This window comes from Stegastes partitus, unplaced genomic scaffold (genome assembly GCF_000690725.1).
Source record: "Stegastes partitus isolate 25-593 unplaced genomic scaffold, Stegastes_partitus-1.0.2 Scaffold36, whole genome shotgun sequence".
Taxonomy (NCBI): domain Eukaryota; kingdom Metazoa; phylum Chordata; class Actinopteri; family Pomacentridae; genus Stegastes; species Stegastes partitus.
The window spans coordinates 350,039-374,357 of NW_007577767.1; the positions used below are offsets into that span (position 1 = coordinate 350,039).

A 24,319-nucleotide genomic window follows, 5' to 3' on the forward strand; every position below is an offset into this window, starting at 1 on the left:
TTTTTTTTTTCTCACAGTGCTGTTTTACATACAGTATATAAAGCAAACTCAACTTACAAACAGCTTACAACAGTGAACCAAATGCTGTTGTTGTTTTCTCTCAAGGGAATTAGAATGGGCTTTATCATAACATATTCTCTAATAAAACTGTTATTAAAAAAGGTTCCACATTATAATAAGTTTACAAATTGCACAAACACAACCATATTCCAGTTTCCATTAGTCATCAAAGAACAATAATTTTTAATCATGATGCCCCTGTTGGTCCACAAGGGTGCATTATGACGTGTAAAGTCATGCTTGTATATAATATTCTATTAAAGGAGAATTTGCCAGTGAAAGTCAAACAGTCTCACCCTTCTGTTGTCATCTGAGGCAGTGTGTCATTTGAATAAAATTGCATTTTAAGGTGGACTTTAATAGTCGCTAGTCAAAGGAGCATCATTGTCCTTTAAAGGCCACATCTGACCAGGCTGTGGATTAACTTAGTGGTTGAGAATCTGGCACCAATTAAAACAGCTCAAAAAACTTTTGGCTAAATGTAAACCTTTAAAACCAGAACCACGAATGCATGCTGTGCATGCTATTTTTTCGTAGAATTATAAACTGACTGCATCTGTGCATTCCCCACAAAATGAATGAATGGATAACACATTGTTTCTTTGTGGACAAAATATGCAAACGCTGATTGTTCATAATTGGATGATGGATTATAAAAGCTGAATTATCATTAAACAATACTTAGTATGACGTAATGTGTTTAAACTGAAGACCTATGTATAATGCAGTCCACAACAGCTGGTGTCAACGAAAACTCGTGCCATTCTCTGTATAAACTTTTTTGCTGAGACTGTATTGTGGCACTATTACATTGACTGAAGTTACTGTGTGTACTGTACTGTGAAGCCTTGTTGTAATTATTATACCAATTAACAAAAAAATATGAATCTGGACCATGCATTACAAAATTTGCAATGTATTGTGATATCAACGGATAGAACCTTTCAGCTGAAAATGATCAGAAATGTATGTGACCGACAATAAGAAGTTATGTGACGTCATATCCCGGCGACTGTTTATGCGACACTCCAACATGGCTCTGTTTCCAGCATTTGCAGAAGTAGCGGATAACAAAGATGAGGATTCGTCCAAAGGTGATCTCTCCTTCATGTAGCAAACATTTTAATATCAATTTCTATTCGTTTTACCGCTCTGTAGTCAGTAAGTTGAAGAAATCAACTGGCTGAAATACGAGCTAACTAGCATATACGAGCTGCTCCAACGTCTGCATGTCGTTGAAGCTGAATGACTGAAGCCAGCTTGTTTACTTATGAACAACTTTATCATTTCTCTACGTTTTTTTTAAAATCAGAAAGCCAGTATATCATCTGTTTGTTTGCCTTATATGTGATGTCAGTATCTGTATGACAGCAAGTAAGGCGCTTGAGTCGCCTGTGTGTTGTTTTACTAATCTCTCTGTGTCAAAAGAGCGTCACGCCAACACTGGTGATTTATTGTTTTTTTCACGTATCAGCACAGATGCATATTAGCAACTCTCTGATGTATCTGTACGAAAACGAAGGAAAAATATAGCATTAAAGTCCTTAGCGATGTTCAACAGGTGGTGTGTTTCTGCTCATTACGGAGCCATTATAGTTGCGGTATGTTGAAGTTCTACACACACGTTAGAAAACTTTTTCTGTACAAAGTCTTATGCTGATCCTGATAATATATAAGACACGACCTTTACATTAAACACAGATCAACCAATGTGGTTCAGCTCCATGTAGATCATATTGAGCGACTCTATTCAGGTGACTGATGCAGACATGTCCCTGACATCACCACATGCCTGTCATGTCTGGACAGGCTTTGTGGTTACTTAGACTGCTTTACTAATCAGTCTAGATTTAGCTCCTCTTTCATCTGTCATCAGCCATGGAATACATGAGACACATGTCCCCTACATCACCAGGATTGGATGTTTTTACGTAGAATCACTAAAACCTGTTCACAGCTGTGACATGCATTAGGCCAAAATGATTTAGGAAAAATTGTCTAATTTAATTATTTTATCTATTTATTTATTTATTTTTTTACACAGATTTCAATTTGATTTGGAAAGTAATTTTTAAAGTCAAGCTTCAGCTCTGTTTCAATGTGTAATAGACTTAGAACGTGATGGAGCATTATCACATGATTGGTGATTGTTATTTAATACAGCACACATATTATTATCACTTGTCAAATGGGTAATTGCCGCACAAGGAGGAAAGGATGAATTTGCAAAACCATCATTTTAAACCAACAGTTTAAACCCTTGGCCAGACATACTGTGTAACATATATCCCGAATTAAAGGATTTCAAGTTGCCATTTAAATTTTAAATCACTTAAGTTTTCAGCCCCAATATACACTGCATGTAAACACACAGTGAGTCACTTCTTGTTGCTAACACTTTTCTTTGTCTGCTTTCCTTTTAGATTTGGAATGGCTGAACAACAAAAGTTTTCAGACTGTGGATGCCCTGTCTCTTCACAGCCGTTTTTTAGATAAGACCAGCGAGAAGCTGAACAAGAGGGAAGCAAGGTACACATTTTTTGTTTTTAAGGCCAACACAACACTGCAGATACTACTGTACTTTAAATGCTTAAGCATGCAAATCTGTTGTGTCTTTTAAGTTCCCTCTTAAATTTCACTATTAAGCACTGTTTTTTGAAATTGCTAAAAATAAAGGTTCTATCATTCTTTATTGTTGCTGTATAACAAAAGTAGTGGAAGAGTAGAGTAATTAAAATTATGTTGAAAATTGTTAAATTGGCAAAATAATTGTTTTTACTTGAGGCAGGTTGAGTTTTAATGTGTTCTTTGTGGTTTCTAGTACTGTTGAATTTACCTCATAATCTTTAGTGTTGACAGAGAGGTGAGTTCTGCAGAAGAGGAGAATGAAGAGAAGGGAGAGAGTAATGTCCCACCCAGAAAGAAGAAAAAAAAGAGTGAAAAGAAGAGGAAAAAGAAGAAAAAGCACAAAAAGAAGAGTGGGAGATATTCGGGCAGCAGTGGATCTGACTCTGACACCATCTACCCCAGTGATCTCAAAAGGGAGCAGGAGGCAGAGAGGTATAGAGAAACACTTTTACATCACAGACGCTTACACACAACAGCACTGGCTTCCTTCTGTAGTGTATTTAGAGTTGTGTATGTGAACTTGTGTGTGTATCGATGCAGGCACAAGGTTGCTCCGTTAGCAAGTTGTTTCTCCTGGTTGGATGACCTGCAGTCGCCCACAGAGCGGCCATTCTGTGTGGACCGTAAACCAGATCCAGCCAACTGGACTTACAAATCCCTGTACAGAGGAGACGTAGCCAGGTAACACACCCTATGCACGAATAAGTAGCCAGAAGTCATAGTGACGATCCAATGACTCACTTCTTCAGTTTATTACGAACGTAACTTGGGAAGGGTTCTCTTGGATCCCTGAGTCTTAAGAAAACTTCAAATCTGCTATGACCTGTAACTACAGTTTTGAAGCTTTGTGTGTCCCAGGTACAAGAGGAAAGGCCACTCGTCTTTGGGTCTGGACTGTCGCAGACAGGAAGTCAGCTGGGAGGATACAGAGACTAACAAGAAACAGAAAGGTGGGAGCAGCAAGAAAGGAGCAGACAGATACTTCTCTACAGTGAGTCGGCAGCTGCTGAGGCGTGAGCTCCCTGTTCCTGTATTTCCCACGATTCCTGGTTGCAGTGATTCCTCCACCACCCCCTTCGTCCCACTGGGTGACAATGACGGGGAAAACAAAGGACGAGAGACAGGTACAAGATTTAGGCTGCAGGAGTGCTGACAGTAAACATCGCAGCTTTAAAAATAGAAAGACAGAAAAAAACCATAAACGTGTCATTATTTCAGTATTAATGGGAAATGTTATAGTTTAACCCTAACCGGTCTAACCAGAAACTGGAATTTACTGATTTTAAGGAAAGCACTTACATTTTAAGAAATAAACATTGCATAAGTATCCATGCTGAAACAGATCTCAGTCAAAAATGGTAACAGAGTTCGACTTTCCCATTCTAAACAGCTCATTTGTACAAATATACCAATTATGATTAAACTTATTTTGAGAGATAAAATAATAATTTCAACTGATTAACATGTGTGAAAAGTGTCCCCAAGCTTACCAGAATTTAATGTCACAATATTGAGGCAGTTTCAGGATTTATGTTCACAGAAAGCCTGAGTCATATCTTCATCACGTGCTGTCATTTTTGAATTCAGGTGACCGAGCGCAGCCATCATCAGTAAATCCCCTCGGTGTGTATGACTCCTCCACGGCCCTCTGGCTGCAGGGGAAAGGACAGCAGGACCAGCAGAAGCAAGACAACCAGACAGGAGAGAGCACTGTGCTTTTGGCAGGGAGGACCGAAGAGTTTAACCGGCGGCTCAGAGAGCAGCCAGCAGACGCCCAGCTATGGATAGAATTCATACGATACCAGGTATGGAGGCTCTGCTTTTGTTTCAGATGATGTACAGAACAGAACAGTATGTGTTTATATGACTGTTAGTGCTTCAATGCGTGGTATGTACACTTGTCCTCTACCTGCTTTTACACAGTGACAATAATAATCATGCTTTGTATTTGACATTAGACACCTCAGATTGCAGGTTATCGACTAGTGTGTCATTACTGTCAGGGCAGGAATACAGTTTTACTTAAAACATTTTTTTTTAAATGCTTCTCAAAGTGCATTAAAAAATACATTTTTGGGATAAAAAAAAAAAACAACAACAACGGCAAAAGTTCTGACATCTAGAATTAAGTAGTTTTCAAGATTCTGCACTATTTCTGGCTCATTAACCAAATATAAGCAAATTAGTGGCAGTGACCGTGTTAATTCCTTTGTACAAATTCAAATTACCTTCAGTGGTAGCCTTTCGTTGAAGCAGCGTTCAGATGACACATTGGAGGATCTGATCAACTCATCAGAAGCTTGGTGCATGTGAATCACATGGATTTTTCAGCTCTCAATATTCTAACTTGAAATATGGGAATTTTCAGGTATTCTATGCAGTGTAAGATGAGTGAATACACTTTACTTGCTGACTTCATTGTCAGGCAGAGAATAAGAACCTTGCCAAATAAAATTATGACAAGATCTATGTGCTCAGTATGTGTGACACCGCATGTAAGATACATAACAATATCCGCAAACAAGTTCTGTGTCTGAACTCTTCCTTTGCAGCATTGCTTCGTAACCTCTCCCTCTCCTATCCCTCCATAGGATGAGCTGAGTGCAGCAGCGTTTGGAGGCGAGGAGGAGCAACAGAGCAATGATTCAGCTGAGCATCGGAAGTCTTCCTACAAAGCAGTCCTGGAGAAAAAGCTGAGCATCGCGGAGCGTGCTGTGGCCACCAACCCCCTCTGCATAGCTCTGCAGCTCGAGAGGCTCAGGATCTGCCAAGAGCTCTGGGAGCCCTCAGTTTTGGCTAAAGAATGGAAGAAACTGGTAAGGCTGCAGTCTTCATGTGTTTTTATATCACTTCATCAGTGCTTTCATGTGTTGACTCCGTCTAGAGCTGAACGCTCTTAGTTTTCTTTGGTCCAGACCAGAGTGGAGAGAAATGATAAATGGGTTTATACAAGCATGTCTGTGTACCATATTTTGCAGTTATTCTAAGAGACCAACTCATGTTTTCTGTCTTATTTTAGGTGTTCCTCCACCCAAACAGTGCCACCTTGTGGAGGGAGTATCTGCTCTTCACTCAGAGCTACTTCAGTAACTTCACTGTGTCAAAAGTCAACTCTGCTTATGGGAAGTGTCTGAGCATGCTCAGTGCTGTGCGGGACGGCAGCATGGTCTCTCATCCAGCTCTGCCAGGAATAGAGGAGGATATGTTGGGTAAATGAGGTTTTACTTATCCCCTTTTTCCAATCTGTTTCCCTGGTCAATCACCTGCTTCTGTTCCAGCAAGAAAACCCTCAACCTATTTATACTGTACAGACATACTCGACATTTCAACATGAGATGTTGCTTTCATTTCGATGAGTGGAACGCATTATAATGGTGGTTTCCCACAGAATGACTTTGTCTTTTCTTCTGTCCAGATATCTTCACCCAGCAGTGTCACTTCCTGCGTCAGTCTGGTCACTCAGAGAAGGCGATTTCTCTGTTTCAGGCCATGATGGACTTTACTTTTTACAAACCTGACAGTGTACGAAAACTCTCCACTAAGCAGCAGGTACGTACACACACACACACACACACACACACACACACACACAATCTAACCAGAGTTGTGATATTTTAGTTATAGATGAGATAAAACTTCATTAATCCCAAAGGAAATCCTTGTGCCAGATATTGCTCAGAAAAAAAACAAATGACATAAAAAAATGCAGTGCCTGAAAGTAGAAAGCAATAAGATATAAGTATGATACATTACTGAAATAAAATAAGTCACTAAAATAAGATTAGAATAGAAAAGTAAAAAGAAATGCTGTCAATTCTACTGAGGTAATAGGTAATAGTACACATGATAATGTAATTACCTGTAATGATTATGAGTCTCTGTTACTGAGAGTTGAATGAGAGGATCAATAAAACTGTCCTGGATGTACACAGAGCCACTACCGACACAAATCAATGAAGAAGATGCATTTCTACATGTTGAGCTGAAGTTAATCTGAACCTGACCTGACTTAGCATAGCTTAGCTTAGCATAAAGACTGGAACCAGCAATAAAGTGATGCTACCCAAAGATAAGAAAATCCTCCAACTGGCAACTCTAAAGCTCACTCATATTATGCTGCTCATCTGATCCATTAAAGTGTAAAAAGACAATTTATTGTTTTACAGGAGGTTATGCGTGGGACCATATTCTGCTCAGGACAAAGCCAAACTAGCTGTTTCCATATATTTTTCAAAGGAGAAGAAAAGTTACTGGCTGTATATTACAATGAGCAAAGTGTCTGGCAAGAAAAGAAATGACTTCATTTCTCTAAATGTCATACTGTTTCTTTAATAAATAATCTTACAAACAAATAATTAGGTTTTGAAGTACAGCAACAAGAAGAAATTGTAAATTACTTGGATTTTGTATAATTTCTGTTGATAAAAATCTAATTAGCTACTTAATATTTATCAGTGCTTTAGCGAGGTAGATGTAGTGGAACTTGTGGCCTCCAGTTTACTTCATGTCTCTTTGTTTCGACAGGCTGAGTTCTTTGAGCCTTTCTGGGACAGCGGGGAGGCGAGAGTTGGAGAGCTGGGGGCCAGAGGCTGGAAAGCCTGGATGCTCCAACAAGAGCGAGGAGGGTGGCTTCAGCCCAGTGCAGGTAGAACACACTCAGATAGTTTTATGGCAGCGTAAAGTGAAGCTGGTTTTATGTGATGCTGATGAAATAATCTGAGGAGCTAGTTTGTGGGATAAAAACAGGAATATGAGCTTTATGTTTTTGTGTTTCCACAGAGGAAGAGGAAGAGGAGGAAGAGGATGAGGAGGAGGTGAAGGATAGGAGCCAGCCCAGGTGGACTGTCTGGCTGGATGTGGAGTCGTCTCGTGAGGCAGCTCACTGGTTGCCCTGGAGGCCTGACAAAGCCAAGGGCCAGTCAGAAGAGGACTGTGAGGATCCTGACAGACAGGTACTGGCTTCACATGTATCTGATGTTTGGAACTCCATTGCAGTATGCTAAAAAATAAGCTATCAGATAGATGTTACAATGTTTTTTGACGTCCTTGTCTCCCTCTCTCTACAATTCTAGGTCTTGTTTGATGACATTGGTTCATCCCTAATTTGCCTGTCTTCGCCAGAGCTCCAGCTTCGTCTTCTTCTCCACTTCTTGTCATTCCTGGGTCTGCCTGTGGACTCTGTGCTCTCTGCTACCCCCTGTCAGCCTGGCCTGATTCTAGAGAGCCTTTCTCTACTCACTCAGGGTAAAAATGACACTGTCAGTCAGAATAATGCAAATTAGCTATCCATCCATTATCTATACACCGCTGAATCCTCACCAGGGTCGTGGGGGGCTGGAGTCTATCCCAGCTGACTTAGGGCAAAGGCAGGGGACACCCTGGACAAGTCACCAGTTTATCACAGGGCTACACTTAGAGACAGACAACCAAGCACACTCACATTCACACCTATGGACAATTTAGAATCACCAATTAACCTCAACATGTTTTTGGACTTGTGGGAGGAAGCCGGAGAACCCGGAGAGAACCCACGCTGCACGGGGAGAACATGCAAACTCCACGCAGAAAGATCTCGGGTGTCCTCACCGGGATGCGAAAATACTGCAATTAACTTGAAGTAAATAACTGAGATGAAGGTGATGACAGATCTGGTTTCATGCTGTCTTCTAGGTAACAAGCTCCGGCACCCGCTGACCTGCTTTGACCTACCTGACCCTGGGGTCAACTCTGTAGGTCACATGACCACTCTTCAGGGAACAAGGAAGTGGGTGGGTCTCGGGAAGCAGGGCGAGAAGTTTGTCACCAGCGTATTCAGTATGGTCCAGCCTGTCCTTCCTCCCGACCACCGAGCATTTTTGTCACTCAGCTGGATCCAGTACGAGAAAGTCAAGGTACGGGTTGGTTTATAAGATATATGTAAATTGGAGAAAAATCCTATTTATGTCAAAACTAGCCTTTGTGCTTACTTCTTGTGTTTGTGTGTGTGTGCACCAGGTCATGCGTTGTTTGCACAGTGGGAATAAAAAGCGTCTTCGCACTCAAGGCAAGAGCAGCAAACGAGTTGCAAAGCGGCTGCTCAAAGAACCAGACAACCGTTCATCACTGGTGTTGTGGCGGGAGTACGCCCACCTGGAGTGGATGCTGGACAACCTGGACGAGGCTCGGAAAGTGTTCTCCACTGCAACAGCAATAGGGGGAACCAAAGGGCTGAGTAGCCCCACTCTCTGTGAGCTGTGCCTCCTGTGGTCCCAGCTGGAGGCAGAGGACAAAGCCAAAGAGCAAGGAGGGACACAAACTGATATAACAGCATCCCCTGCTGTGTGTATACTGACCAGGCTAGCAGAAGGAACCTCTTCGTCCTCACAATCCGTCTCCCCAGTTTCCATCCTGAAAGCCAGGAGATCCTATGAGCAGGCTCTGACTGCCAGCCTGTCAGCCCTGGACCAACACGTCCGGCCCAAAGGTTAATTTTTGGAACAATTTCTGTGTGTTTTATCCATGTAGGAGGTAGTACATGTGTTTCATAAACAAGCCTTTTGTATATTTAAGCCCGTTTACTACAAGTCTTGGACATTCAGTGCTGACCATATTTTAAAAACATACAACAGCTATTTTTGATTCATGCATATTTAAATCCTCCCACGCATTATCTATGTTGGTAATGAAACTAAATATAGTACCTTGAAATGGATTATTTTTATTTATTTATTTATTTTAATAATCCATTAAACAGTATTGAGTTGACTTTTTTTGTCAAACATTGTTGTAGGCTTTGTAAAATGGAGTACAAGCCAATGGAAAAACTCATTCTAGACTAATTTTTTATATCTGAGACATCATGAAGAGATATTACAAAGTGTATAAATTCACATCCTCCTTCTCTGAATGTGAGCCAGTTTAATACGTTACTCATGTGATCTTATGTCTTATTCTTTCAGCACCAGACCAAGAGGACCTACTAGGAGAGAAGCTGAGGTTGAGAGGTCTGGTCGGCTGCTATGCTCTGTTCCAGTACCTCACAGTGAGCATCCAAGCAGCTAACACTGTTTACAGCCAAGCCAGAGAGAGGATGGAGGAACTGTACCGCACTCTGACACCTGAAAAGCAGCTAAACAGTAATGACGAAGCCAACCTTGCTAGCACTGATGGAAGCCACTCTGCAGCTGATTCCACTCCCACCAACAGACACTGTGTCAACAGGATTGCTGCTGAGTGTGAGGTGTTAGCAGTGCAGCAGGCAGCACTGCTGAAGTACCACAACAGCATCGGTGTGTTTCCACTGGTGACACTGAGACAAACTCTGACTTCTGCCCTCTCAGTCTGGCCTAGCAGCGCTCCTCTCTGGAGTATATATGTACAGGTAAGCCACAACGAAGTACATTTTTAGTCAACATGGTTTGAAATCCAATCAATCATTTTGAATGAGTAACTCTTCTACTGAACTGAGTCAGAACTTATTTAGTTTGGCATTATGACCTTCATGTACTCACTCAAGTCTGTTCTGCAGAATGACCTGCACCTCATTGTCATTCTGCTATAAGGGGGATAATGCTCTGGCTTGTCGGTATTTCTTTAAATGAATCACAATCGTTTTGGGCTGAGGTAAACCCATGATCCAGCAAAAATGTCCCCTCAAAATGGTGATGGGGGAATTGTTTTGGTGTAACATTTGTGTGTAGAGAGATGAACATTGTCATCAAAATGGATCACACAAAAAAAAAAAACTACCAAGTTTACAGTACAATTCAAACTTCTGCAAAACTTAAAAATTTCAATGTGGTAGGCTGCTGTCCTGGAGGTTGTTTTATCATTGTGAAGGAGGCTTTTAGAAACAGGAACACGTAGATAACAGAACGGGAAGCAGAAAGCTGTGTGAAATGTGCTGCCAATGGCTGTCTACATCTGTTGAGTCAGACTAACCTTGATGCAACCTGGTTTCAGGTGGAGAACCGTTACCATAGTGCTGGCCGAGCCCGACGTTTTTTTAACTCTGTAACCAGGGACACCAGCAGCATGGTACCACGCCTCTTTGCCATTGTTGCTGAACAACAAAGGAAGCAGCTGGTGGATGCTGCTCAGAGGTAAGATCACAAATTATGATGATGAGTATGTGCTTCCAACAACAAAAACACAATCTGTAGTCTATTTTTGTGCATGATAAGCAATGAAAACTTCACAAATATTCTCTATCAAAATTCCCCCTATCCACATTATTTTTTGAAAAGCATCAGCAGTTTTAAATCACGTTGTTGACAAAATTTTCATTCATATTGTCACATTGTAGGTCTTGTTGCCATGATGATGCCTTGCCCATTCTGCCAGAGAATGGCCTCAGCAACCGTATTCGTGGTCTGTTTGAAAGCGCCATAGCAACAGAGATGGGTGCTCACTGTCCTTTGGTCTGGAGGATGTACATCCACTTCCTGGTGAGACAGCAAATAGCTCCCACAAACTGGCACACAGTTACTGCTGGAATAGTGATACTAGCAGAGAACAAGTAGATTTTGCATCGTAAAGTTTTAAGGTGTCATTTAAAAGGGGGATGACATGAATGGAGTGTATTAAAAGAAATCGAATACACAAGTATGTGCATTTGAGTAATGATTGCAAAAGCCTGCTGTGTCTTTAAAATTCCTTTTTTTTCTTCAGCTTTATATTTTTTCACTTAACAAATGTGTGTAGTTAATGTGCATGCATGTGTGTGCGTTTGTAGGTGTCAGAAGGAAAGGTGGATAGAGCCAGAGGGATCTTCTACAAGGCCTTACAGAACATTCCCTGGGCTAAGGTGAGACAAACAGAAAAGTGATGTATCTTAAGAGCAGCTGGTGTCTGTCTACCTCAGTTCTAAACTCTCTCTCCCTTTGGGTGTGTGTTTGTGTTTGAATGCAAATTTGCATTTATGCAAATGTGTGTATACATGACACGCATGTGATCAGGGTTTGTACATGGATGCCGTGCAGCTGTTCCCTGAGCATCTGCAGGAGTTCGTAGATCTGATGACGGAGAAAGAACTACGACTGAGGCTGCCTTTAGAGGAACTGGATATACTCCTAGAAGACTGAACACACACACATCATTCAAAAACTTTAGTTTGCTTTATACTGGCAACATGCCAACCTGCATACTGGAACACTTGATGGCAAGAACAGGACACACACAGGCAGCACATACACACATATGTAGCTGCACTATTCAACCATTGCAGTGATGGAAATAAAGGCAAAGAGCTACCCTTTGTATATATCATCTCAAAGTGTTTTAATTACCAGAGCAAACCACTAGAACTGTGATTTACTACCTGATATTGTCAATAAATTTAAGATTAATTTCAGTGTTTTGTGCTGTAGGTTTGTCTGTGTGATGAGCATACATCCAGATGGAGTTTGAAGGCCTGTTTGCAGTTAAATGTATTAAAAAACACTTTAATGTATTGTATGCCACTGCAAAGATAACCTCAGCATTAGAGTCTAGTGACAGAAATTCTTAACAAGTAAGTAAACATAAAAAAGACAACCGAAATTTAAAACATTACTCTACCTCAGCATTTATCAAATTTCAATCTTGAATATTCCAAATTAAAATACTTCAGTTTGGTTGCTGGTGGCTTTGGTCCTTCCTGTTTTGATTGTGATGATGATGATTAATTTATACTTGCAGTCTCACCTTGGATAAGTTTGAAAACAAAACAACATCCTTGCAGAAAGTTTTAATTTTTGTATAAATTGTAGTTTTAGTGATTTTCTATTATTATATTGTATTGTGTGAACATTACTTTAAAAATTGTCACAGAATTGACACATTTGAAAACTTTATTTTTGTACTCGTGAAATTCCATCCTACGTTTGTTTATATATGCGCCATATCTTGTTGCCTCCGTCTGCTGTTTTTCACAACACACCTGTAAACCACCTGGAAGTTCGTACCTGCCTTCTCTCTGTATCGCTGCCAACACAGTACATGTTGTACACTGGAGCGGTGGAGACGCTCCCCCTGCTAGCGTTGCCGCGCCGTGGTTTGACGCATTGCAGATCTGTGGGAGCCAATCAGCGGCCTCCGTACAATCTACAGAATATTGCGGCTCTGCGCTGTCCAATCACAACCCGCCTCTCAAACGCAAACCCGCAACTTCCCTAGTGCCGTCAGCCGCGATGTTTAGAGCGTATCCTTCCGCCCGCATAAAACTCAGTGTAACACAAAGTAGTCCGTCACTTTCTGTGTGACTGTGCTGCCAAGTCGGCGGTGCATGTTTTTTAGAGGCAAACAATAAATGTAATTATTAATTCCAACAGTTTTAATGGATAAATGTTATAGTAATCTTTTCTCAGTAAACAAAACTGTCATCAGAATAATTGCCCACAGCACAATATTGTTACTTTCATAAATGATTTAGGTTGTATTTGACTACAGCATCAGTGGTAAAGTTAGATGTCTGTTGCAGGTAACCAGGTTCAGATTATTTTAACATTGTCTGACTATGATTTTCATTTCTCAAAAGACATCAGAAGAATTTCTGACAAGTTGCCACACACAGGATCATTCAATTAGCTGCAGAGTAGACCAACAGGAAGCCTACAACATGAAATTTAAGTGTATTCTCACCGATACAGAAATTTAATGTATTATCCAAGATATTCCAATGTTCCAAAACCCAAAATGTGACTTATAACTCAAGCAAAATTATTTGACAACAATGTAATTCTGTTATATCTGGCTTTTTTTGTTATGACGTATTCTAACTATACTAAATCACTAAGACATACACAAACATGTATTAATCTAATCAATAAAACCGTAATGTAATGGTGTAAGACTCTATTTTAAGCACATTTGAAAAGTGCACATAAGATTCATCTTGTATTTGTGAGTACAAATAGAAGACAGAAAGAATAAGAGAGCAAATCTGCACACTGAATTTTTTTTTTAATGCTTTTTGCAGCTGAATTGCAGATCAAACCTCATCATGATGGCTGGCAGATTAAATTTTAATTGTCTTAACAATTCTACTGATTTATTGCTTCATGTCACCACAAATATGACTTTCTCAGGTGTCAGGTATTAAAAGGCATGCAATAAACTGTATGTGCGTTTCCTGCAATGTGCTGTAGTATCCATGTTGGTTTGTAGCCCCTTATACCAACTGCCTATCTGATGCTTAAAGTCCCACGTGATGAGCTTAAGATCATCATGGGAGACATTGAGGTTGAAGTCATTCCACTGTAGCATGGTACTATGGTACTTAAAGGTGGATATGCATGATTATTCTCTGAATCTAAAGCAGTAATAATTACTTTTGAGTCATAAAGAGATCCTAATCGTTGCCCGATTTCATTCACTTGACAGCATTCAGTTCTTTATTATGATAGCACAGTTCAGTAACTTTATTTCATTTTGCCTGGTGCTACAGATGTTGCACATCAGTCCTCTGATCACACAGCATCAAGGCTGGACTATCAACAGGCAAAAGGTCCTGAGCCATTACATCCACTTATAGCAGGTCCTGCAGTAAGTTCTTGAGACAAAATCTTTCTTTTTGAGATTTTTTTTAACAATAATTTTGTGCACATTCCCAATAAAACAGTATCTAATGGAATGCCTAAAAAACAAACCAGTAACGGCATGTTGGTAGCTCTGACCCTAATGAGGACTTGAAGGCAACAGAGTATTTACACGTAGCTGGTGGTGCACAAATGAATTAAAGCAGGACAACCCTTTCTGATCAAGTATTCTCCGCTTCTAATGGCGACACTTTTTCAACTCAGAACCTATCTGACAGAGCGCACTTCCCCACAGTGCGGAGGAATACGGTGAGCCGTGCTGCGGTGCTTCGTCCTGCCCGCCCGCCCGCCTCCAGCCAGCCTTGTTTCAGTGGCGACCGTCCATTTCCTCTCTCCCCGTAGCGTTAGCAGACCGACCGCACCAACTCGTCCAGATATGGTGAGTATTTTAATCGACCATGTTTGTGATACGTATGACTTGAAAGGAGATTGTGTTGAGTTGACCGAATGACAGCAGGGAGTGTCTAATTCTCTCCCGGCGAGTCGTTTTTTATTGAAACATCCTGAAGCCTCCATTGCGGAGAGCGCGAGTAGAATGGGCTCATTCGTAGCGTCGAGTTAGCTAGCAGACTAGTTAGCTGTTAACGCTGTGGCTGCAGGACGAAGAGCCCGTCCCAGTGAGCGGGGAGCTTATCACCGTGGCTTAGCACCGGCCAGTGAAAGCGGTAGTTGACTTTACCTCAAAGTGAAGTGTGCTGCTTGTCACAGGTGGCCACATTAGTTAGTTGTGGCGGTTCTGCTGGCTGCCAGTGTTAGCATCACAGCTAACGTTACACCCCCAATGACTGATTTTCCGGTATTGGACAGCTGTAGCATCAGAGTGCTGCAAACGCAGTTGTTAAGGCTCTATCTGTACGCAGAATTTTTTGATGTGACCAGTGAGATTCAGAGACGGACAATAAGCAGGAAAAAATGCTGATGGTTGAGGTGTTGGTGAGGTACAGACACTTATTTTGTTTTATTTTATTTGTACACCTCTGGCTACCGGGTTTAACGACTGCAACCATCAAGCTCTTACTCTGCCCATTTTTATATCACCTGTTTTCATAGGTGTTGTCGCAACAATTGTTGATAACTGCTGTCAAAGTACTAAACTGCAGAGCTAACAGCTGACTGTCCTAATTAGGTCACAGAGTGGGATGGGATACATTTTATGGACAGTTTGCCATAAAATACATCAGATATATGTTGGTTATTGTTGAGCCCATTATGTCAACATGTTTGACTTGTTTCAGTTGCCTGTTTAACTGTACAGGCTAGAGAACAATGCATTTTTAATCTTACAGTGTTTTCCTCCCTCCCAGTTCTTGTATAGAGCTGGCTGCACAATTGTGAAATCTGGTCTGTCCATAAATGCACACCATCAGCTAATTATTATCCCCCGCCAGTCCCAAGGTATTGGTGGCATCAGTAGTGGTTTGTAGTGAATAGCTTGTGAAGGGAATTGCTTTCATTCACACACATACAGTATCTTGTCAGCAGGTGGAAAGGTGGATCATATAGTATAGAGTGAACCTGTTCTTCAGGCTACATCTAAGTCTTAAATGGACACAAAGATTGTTTTTACAGATGTGGTAAGCTTCTGGCTTGATTATTCAAGCAAATTCCACATCTGCAAATTCTGTAAATAAATGTCACTCAAACTGATTGTAGTGGATTATTTCATGGGTCTCATGTTAACAGAATTTTAGCAAATTCTGTAATTTACATTCTTTTGTTCTTGTTCTCTGAGATATCCTACTTACATGCGTCATTCGACCGACAGAGGTTTTTGGCCTAAAGAGCTTCTAGTTTTCTGTCCCAGCAGCTCACCAACTACAATAAAGTGTCGTAATCTGCATCCAAGGGTCAAAACCTTTTCTAATTATATTGCAATAGCAGAAACACCGACAGCCCTATTTCCACAGGACATGTCAATATTTCATTTTGGTTTTTATTTGTTTTACGTTTGCACTGTGTTTGTGTTGTATGTAGGATGGCATCATATTGGGGGAAAAACTGACATCGCTATGTTTTTAATTTCTGTATTATATATTGCGAAAACTGAATACATGAATTTAGCCCAGATGACTTGAATAACTACTTGTAAAGAATTGATTGCTCTAGAATAACTGGGAGAATCTTTGTAGGGGAGTACATCTGGCATCTGAAATAAAACATTTATTGGAGGAAAAAGCCAAAAATAGACATTTTGACCATTTCTTATATGGTGTAACACTGGCAACGGTATACCAAAATATATATATAAAAACTTTGTGGGTCTGGTTGAAGTGGCCAGTCTGCAATGTCAACAAGCTCAAATTTTGAAAACTGTGTGTCCAAGAAAACTTGAACCAGAGGGAATTATATCAGGCGGACTTCTCTGGTAGATTAGTCATGGAAAATGAGAACTGTGCCAGTTTGTGTGTGACTTAATTTGCCTTACTCCACATTGCACTTCCTGCAATTAGTATTGCACATGTACACACTGCAATGTCGATGCTGAAATAACGTATTGTGCTATCCTAGTGGTATAGTAGTTCTAGCTCATGACGTTGGGTTACCTCAACCAAAGCCAGTGATATGAGCTTTGCATCTGAGTTGTTTGGTAACTACCCTCATATATCTAATTAAAGCCTGACAACACCACATGTCACACACACACTGGATATTGAGATTTTTATAATGGCAGCTGATGTTGTTTGAGTTTAATTACGTCTGAATCCTCATTTAAGTAAATTTTCATAGTGGCAAGTGTGTTGATTTTAAAATGAATTGAAAGTGGGTGTTTGGGTTCCACACAGGCTTGTGTAGTTTAAATTTTTACAGATAGCGTTAGGATTAGTTGTCATAGATACATGATTAGTTTGTGATTGCTATAGCAACATAATTGAGGAAGTAGTATGTCGGCATTGAGACACCTCTGTCATAGTTCTTTCACATTTGGGAGATTTGTTAAAAGCAGAAAGACTGGTCTTGTGAGTCAGCTTAGTGCTGTTGAAGTGTGAATCAAATGTCTTCATCATAAGCCCGCCTGAAGTGACAGTGTACTGGAAACAAAGCAGACATTGTTGTGTTCTCACAGTCAGCTTTGATCACAGCTGTGTGCACAGACTGAGTTCAATTTTCCAATAAATTTCTGAAGACTGTCCATGGGTTATGTAAAAGTAAATCTTACTTCCTTCATGCTCAGCTCACACTGTAACAGGAACGTGGACTCTATTACCAGGCATTGCAGCACCTTGAGAGGAATTTGGCCTGGATATTAGAGGGGTTAGCAGCTTGTTAACAACACAAGGTCTCAGACATGTTCAAGGATACACACAGATCTTTGTTGTCATTATCAGCCCTGAAAGCTGTCTTGTTGTTATTTTCATTGCTTGGCAGAACAAATACTTTGTAGTTGAAATGTTTGTTTTGATTAATATTCTCACTAGTTCTTCAGGTCAGACAAGTGCACAACATATCGATATTTGAAGTAGTAATTACGAGTAGTGTACTATTTGATTTTTACTAACATACAGACATTTCCTTCTTATTTATTATACCAGCACGGTACAGGCTAAAAAATCTTAAACTAGCGAAACCTTTCTTTCCGTGTTTCATTTGGGGGGAAAAATAGTCGTAAGCCATGTTGCCAATAGAACAAAATCTGCATTAAAATAAAATAACAACCTGGTAATGTGCCAAAGAAAATAAATGGCTGTGATTTTCATTAATCTTAAGAGATGGTTCAAGTTGAAAATTACAAGTTCATGATGAACTTAAATTCAAGTATTGAGGTTCATCCTCTATATTTTTTGTGCTGTCAGATGTTTACTGTCATGAAGTTAAGTAAAGCAGTGAAAGGATTCACAAGCACTGGTGGGGTTTAGTTAAGTGTTATGTAGCATGGCAGCAGTGTTAACAGCTAGTTAAGATGTATTCCTGCATGTCCTTGTCTAAACAAGTTGTTGTGACGGTATGAATTAATTTTTGTAAGGACAGTTTTCCAGCTTGGCTCATTTACTTCAAACCATTGGGGTTAGGGTGAAGTCCTTGGGAAATGATTGTGTCACTCACAGAAATTGTAGTGACTGTGTGGACAGGGGCCCTGCCCGAGGGGTCCGTTTGGTGTGACCCATGATGCTGTCTAGGAGGTCAGATGACCAGCCAACTGATCCTCCCTAGGAGTTGCAACTGTAGCAGTGAGATGACAGGCCACAGATTAGCACATACATGTAGACACACACAAAACTCCTGAGACCTCCCCTGGTCGGGACACTGTTACTCTCACACACCTTAAATCAATTTTCCTGACACGTTTGAGTGACCTCCTCTGGCGTGGCCTCCTGGTACCTGCACACACACACGCATTCTTGTTCTTTGTCAAACTGTTGAAGGCGCTTCATCTGTTGAACTACTGCAGGAGGTGGACACTTCATCAGTGCATGTATCTTTACTGTATGTCTGTTGGAGAGATTGAAAGGCAGCTAAGGCGTCACTGTCATGCCTAGGCTTACACTCACACTGACATGGAGGCACAGGGAGCGGGGTTCTCCAGAGTGTCACCCACTTGGAGTCAGATGCAGCCAGGGAAGGACAGTGTCTGGTCACGTACACTCGCAGTGCTGCAAGACACATAGACGTAAAGAAAGATCGGCAGTTAGGCAGACAGATTTATTGAGAGACAGACAGATGGACAAGTAAGCAGGAAAACGTCAACAGAAGGACCAGATATTCCATCAGCTTGTCATCCAGCTCATGGAAGACAGAAACGTCGCCTGTCAGGTCAGTGCCAGTCTGCTGACCCTTGCTACTCCAGAGGGATTGTGAAAACTTCTGTCATCTATCCAGCCATCTACTCTGGAAGGATTGAAAGACAAGTCCTGAAGTTATCCAGTTATCTCATCACCATTCATGTATCCATCCAACTGTCTACTTATCCGGGAGGACTGAAACATCTATTAAGTAATTTACTGAAATCAAGACTCAACCTCAAGGACTCAGTTTTTCCCTCATCCTTTCAATTATGTAACAATTCAGAGAGATGGCAAAATCTGTTGTTCACCTGTTTCTCCTTCCAGCCTTTTTGCCAATCAGAAGCGATTGATAGATGTCTAGCCATTATTTTTTTCATCCACCCATTCCTCCCACCATAGCACAAAATTCTTGCCCTTCTTGCCATCATTCACTTATCATGCTGCCTAAAAAAGTTGCTGTGTACCCAGCAGAGGATGAGTTGGTGAGCTTGTCCACAGTCTATGACCTGTTAGATGAACAACAGCACTACTACAAGGAGCTCATCCAGCAGCAGGAGAGAAACTACAGAGCCTTTTTACAGATGCTGATGGACTCATCTTCCAGCCGCATGGACAGCTTGGTCAGAGAGATGCAGGATCTGAGGAACTTACTGCAAAGAACTAAGAGTGAGCTGGCTGAGGTCAAAAAACAGGGCGCCCAGAACAGCAAGCAGGCGGAGTGCCTGGCTGAAGGCTTGGTAATGGTCCGTGGGGCGCTGGATGGGCTCACCATCAAAACAGAAGCTATTGGGGGAGGTGCAGGAGGAAGAAGTGTGGATCTGAAGCATCGCAGAGGAGGTGGAGGGTTAAGGCTGGATGGAGGAGGAAGACGAGGTGGAGGCAGAGATGCAAAAAAAACAGAACCGAAGGCAGCGAAGCTGGTGGCAGACCTCACAGATATCCACTTTGATGACATAAAGGTTGTACACATACAGAAAGTGAAATGAATGAATCAGTAATAGCTTCTAGAATCACAACATGGTACATAGGCATCCATTTATTACATATCCAAAAGCTCCTGCTGTTAGTGGCTTTTAGATGATGTGTGGTTGTGCCACTTGATTTCTGTTTGTTATGGTCACAACTCCTGACATGTCACGGTAATTTAATAAAGTGTCCTCAAAGCCTCCATTTATTGTATGATCACTGGCTATCTTCTGGTCTGTAGTTGTAGCGTGATAGCTGTTGGCAAGGAAGTAGGATTTCCAATATTTCTGAAGTAAATTACTCCATTTAGGACATGGATTAAAACCGATTACTAATTACAACCCAGCCTTTACCTAAATGATTAAGCTTTCATAGCATTTGAAAAATGTTTTCATTTTCTTTACACCTCCTTTCATTTGTCTTTTAGGCTGACCAACTAACAGAAGAGCAGATTGCTGGTAAGAAGGCACCATTAAAAACACTGTTATACCATCTTAAACAATAAACACCAATTTCATGCTTGATATTGTATGTGGTCAGCAGCAGTATTAGTCTTTTTACACTGACATCTTCTGTTGTTTATTTCTCTCCTTCATCCAATCCTTGTCCAGAGTTCAAGGAGGCCTTCTCCCTGTTTGATAAAGACGGAGATGGGACCATCACCACTAAGGAACTTGGCACCGTCATGAGGTCACTGGGTCAAAACCCAACTGAAGCAGAACTGCAGGATATGATCAATGAGGTGGATGCTGATGGTATGCCGGCCCCATTGTGACACATGAAATGATTCATTTGTTAAACTTGTCGTTTTAGACCCTTTCAACAATAGTGAATAGTCATGTTTACCACTTATTATGAACTCGTCCCTTCTAGGCAACGGGACCATTGACTTCCCTGAGTTCCTGACGATGATGGCGAGGAAGATGAAGGACACTGACAGTGAGGAGGAGATCAGGGAGGCATTCAGAGTCTTTGATAAGGTAGGTCTTGGTGTGTGTTTGTGGTTAAAAAGAGTCAATTCGTAGATGTTATGCAAATTTTCTATCAGCAATGTAGCTCTAGTGCCTTAAACACAGTCTGAATTTAGTGTTCCCAAAGCTGTAGCTGTTATTTAAATCCAGGACTACAAGCCACTGTTGGGCCTGACTGATGCTTACATTTGATTTTATGGGTAGAGTTTGTGTGAATGACTGTAATACTCTGTATGTGTGTCTAACTGACTTGTCTGTCTGTTGGTCAGGATGGCAACGGTTACATCAGCGCAGCAGAGCTGCGTCACGTGATGACTAACCTGGGAGAGAAGCTGACAGATGAGGAAGTAGATGAGATGATCAGAGAAGCCGACATCGACGGAGATGGACAGGTCAACTATGAAGGTACATGAGATCAAAGTCTGTCTAGAGACTTAACCACACTAATACAGTTCGCATGCAGAAAGAATTATGTGGCTATGCACACACACTTATCATCCTTTTGTCTAATCAGTCATGAATTTTACTGTTTTATGGTACACAGACTAAATGCTGCTCCTGATGGATTTTTTTCTTTCCCCCCACAGAGTTTGTTCAGATGATGACCGCCAAATGAACTGGGCTCGCATTAAAGACAAAGAATCAGTCAAATGTTTCACTTACCTCTTATTGCAAAAATCTACATTTAATCATACTGTTCTGTATAGACAACTTAAACTGAATGTTGGAAAACTGAAAATCTGTCCATATAAACAAGCTCAAAAAAGGTAAAAGACAAAAAGAAAAAAACCTAAATGAATCTGCATGTACTGGCTTGTTTCCCCCCCCTCCCCCCCACCCCCAGCGCTGAGCTGCCCAATCAGGTCTCAACTCGTTAGCCAAGCAGCCTCCGTGCAGCTGGCTGGTTTGGCCACTGCTCCTCTGCTTCCTGGTTCCATCTGCCTGATGTCATGATGATTATTTGGGCTGGCCAATCGCCTTTCTTCTATGACTTCCTGTTTTCTTTTTGTTCTGTTCTTCATGCATGCAGCTTTACGTGGGTTACTGTCGAGAGCCCAGTGGCAGAAGGCTGTTGTTGGGCCTCAGGTTGGCCTGGGACCCACAGAAAGGAGGGAGGGGTAGTTGACTGAAGGATGGAAGTGAGTGAACCAGCGGAACATTCGCAGTTTGCTTACCTAAATGAAGTCAGTGACGACTGATATTTTTAAGAAAAATATTAAAATGGAATAAACAAGAACTCATTTTAGATTTTGTGTTTCTGGCATGTCGGGATACTCACTTTATCCTTTGTGTGTTTACCTTTTTCGAGGGTGAAGCCTGGGTGGGGCGTAGATTTGAGCCCCTGGGGCAGTGGTTGTGTCCTGGAATATTGGAGGGGTTGGGTGGGCTTTAAAGGTCATCATACACAAATACAGTTTTTGGGGCAATATCAGTATCAGTAAACCAGTACTCATACCAATATGAGTATTGGTTTGGAGAGTAGGAGATTTACAGAAATTCAAAAATCAGTAATGAACTTAACAGAATAAAATCACGGTTGGTTCTCAGTGAAACCTCCTCTGCTACAGTATATTGCCTCAAAGACTGCATGTTTATGATTCTACAGGGGCGTTCACTTCAGTTTAGTGGGGACAGGGTCGGTGCTTTGCAGCATTTCTATCTTGTGTTTGTGTGTGAGTTTGTGTGTGCGTGTGTGTGGGTGCGGCGAGGCCCGGCCCAGTCCAACTGTTCTGTTCAGTTCAGTTGATCTGCATTCCAAGTTGTACATGCTAGTCTTTACATTTTGTTTTTCCAATAAAATGTCATGAACTAAGACGTTTGGTTATGTGTTTATTTCTTAAAAATGAGCCGACTTGTGTTTTCTCTCAGTGAAGGCTGGTTCTGTGGGGGAAGTGCAGCTTTAAAATGACTCATCAGTGCCACTTGCTGCATGTGATGTCTTACGGAGAGCAAAGTGTGAGCACAGACACTGAAGCCCTCTCAACATCTTTTAGGAGGGGAATTGGTCAGGAGTATGAGGATCAGACATTTGGCTATCAAAAAACACAAGAACTAATAGAGAGGGTTTTTTTTTTGATAGTTAAAATACTGATGTAGCAGCGAAGGGGTTGTTTGGACAACCGCATCCATCTATTTAAACTGGTACATTTTCTTCCTTGTTCACATCCCGAACCAAAAGCACTTCAACAGATGAACGAATTCAACATCTCTGTATTCCTCTGATGTGTTAAAGGATGACTTTGAAAACATGGAACTATTCAAAACTCCAGTGACTTCTAAACACCAGCATGTCTTCACTAATGTAATTGTGCAATTAGTGTGTGTTTATGGAGGGGTGTCACAAGGACTTCTCCAGATCGTCAAGTACGTCTGCAGATGAGGAGGTGTTGCTAGGCAACAGAGCCAGGCACGGGATGGGTGGAAGTGAAAGAGAGGGAGCAGAAAACCGTGGGAGTTTGAGGAGAGAGCAAGAGAAGAGACGGGGGTGGGGGGGACGGATGGGGGGTGATGAAGAGGCTGAAAGACAATAATAGAATCACAGGACTTGAGTGAAGGATGAAAATGAAAACTGCAAGAGAGAAAGCGAGTGAGTGTGCAGCTTAAGTCACGTGTCAATAAGCAGTATGGCTTCATGTTTGCACTACTGGCACTTAAAGCAAACTCATTTCTGTGAGATTGAAGTGCTGATTGTGATTGTGGCATTGATGAGAGGCAGACAGAGATGGAGAACACAGAGAGGAAAGACAGAGGGATGGAGGAGTGTAGGAGGTGTTAGATGTGTCCATGTATCACACACAGTAGCTGGAGTTATGTAACTGTCTGAAGTGTATTAATATATCTTGTTGCTCTCTGCTTGCTATTAGTGAGATGCCTCTAACATTAATAACAGGGTTTCCAACGCAGGAGAAGCTCTTTTCACCGTCCTCAGATTTATCTTGCACACAGACACACAATCCGACGCGGCTGGCTCCAGATTTCACTCATAAATATTTCAGGTTTTTACCTGACAGCCTGAAGAATGGAGTGAGGAGCAAATTGTGTCTGTGTGTGTGAGTCGGGGTTGGACATACGATTATCTGTGGTAGATATTCAATGTATAGTTTTTCTCTGATCCCAAGCTGGACAAACTACTAATATGTGAATGTTGTTATTATGTTAGGAGCCCGAGTCGATAGAACAGCACTGATTGTTCAAGTAGTTGTCAACTATCACTGATTGACATTTTTCATCATTTTCTGGCAGCTTGTCGATCAATAAAGTTATTTGAAAAGCAATAAAGTAACTGATAAAAACACATCTGCCTTCACAGTCATGAGTGTTTTGTTGTTGTTGTTGAGACATTTATCATTTCTAAATATTGCTCACAAACTGCAGTCAGTAACCACAGGGGCCAGGGGCATCCAAGAGGACAGCAAGT

The 24,319-nt window shown here is 41.3% G+C and overlaps 2 protein-coding genes across 2 annotated transcripts; both read left to right on the forward strand.

The window, feature by feature from the left end:
• Window positions 1–1,073: 1,073 nt before the first annotated feature.
• On the forward strand, window positions 1,074–12,281 carry nrde2 (NRDE-2, necessary for RNA interference, domain containing). The gene is made up of 19 exons (XM_008301929.1): window positions 1,074–1,154; window positions 2,484–2,589; window positions 2,911–3,120; window positions 3,229–3,369; window positions 3,547–3,812; window positions 4,276–4,493; window positions 5,280–5,504; window positions 5,708–5,897; window positions 6,104–6,237; window positions 7,213–7,333; window positions 7,468–7,640; window positions 7,761–7,932; window positions 8,359–8,579; window positions 8,683–9,151; window positions 9,627–10,048; window positions 10,630–10,769; window positions 10,973–11,114; window positions 11,402–11,473; window positions 11,625–12,281. The coding sequence occupies exons 1-19, from the start codon at window positions 1,079–1,081 to the stop codon at window positions 11,748–11,750; spliced, it is 3,624 nt and encodes a 1,207-aa protein (XP_008300151.1). The 5' UTR covers window positions 1,074–1,078; the 3' UTR covers window positions 11,751–12,281.
• A 2,231-nt stretch (window positions 12,282–14,512) lies between these two features.
• calm1a (calmodulin 1a) lies at window positions 14,513–22,714 on the forward strand. The gene is made up of 6 exons (XM_008301939.1): window positions 14,513–14,622; window positions 20,358–20,388; window positions 20,542–20,685; window positions 20,804–20,910; window positions 21,171–21,306; window positions 21,489–22,714. Exons 1-6 carry the CDS (start codon window positions 14,620–14,622, stop codon window positions 21,515–21,517), a joined length of 450 nt encoding a protein of 149 aa, XP_008300161.1. The 5' UTR covers window positions 14,513–14,619; the 3' UTR covers window positions 21,518–22,714.
• Window positions 22,715–24,319: the final 1,605 nt, after the last annotated feature.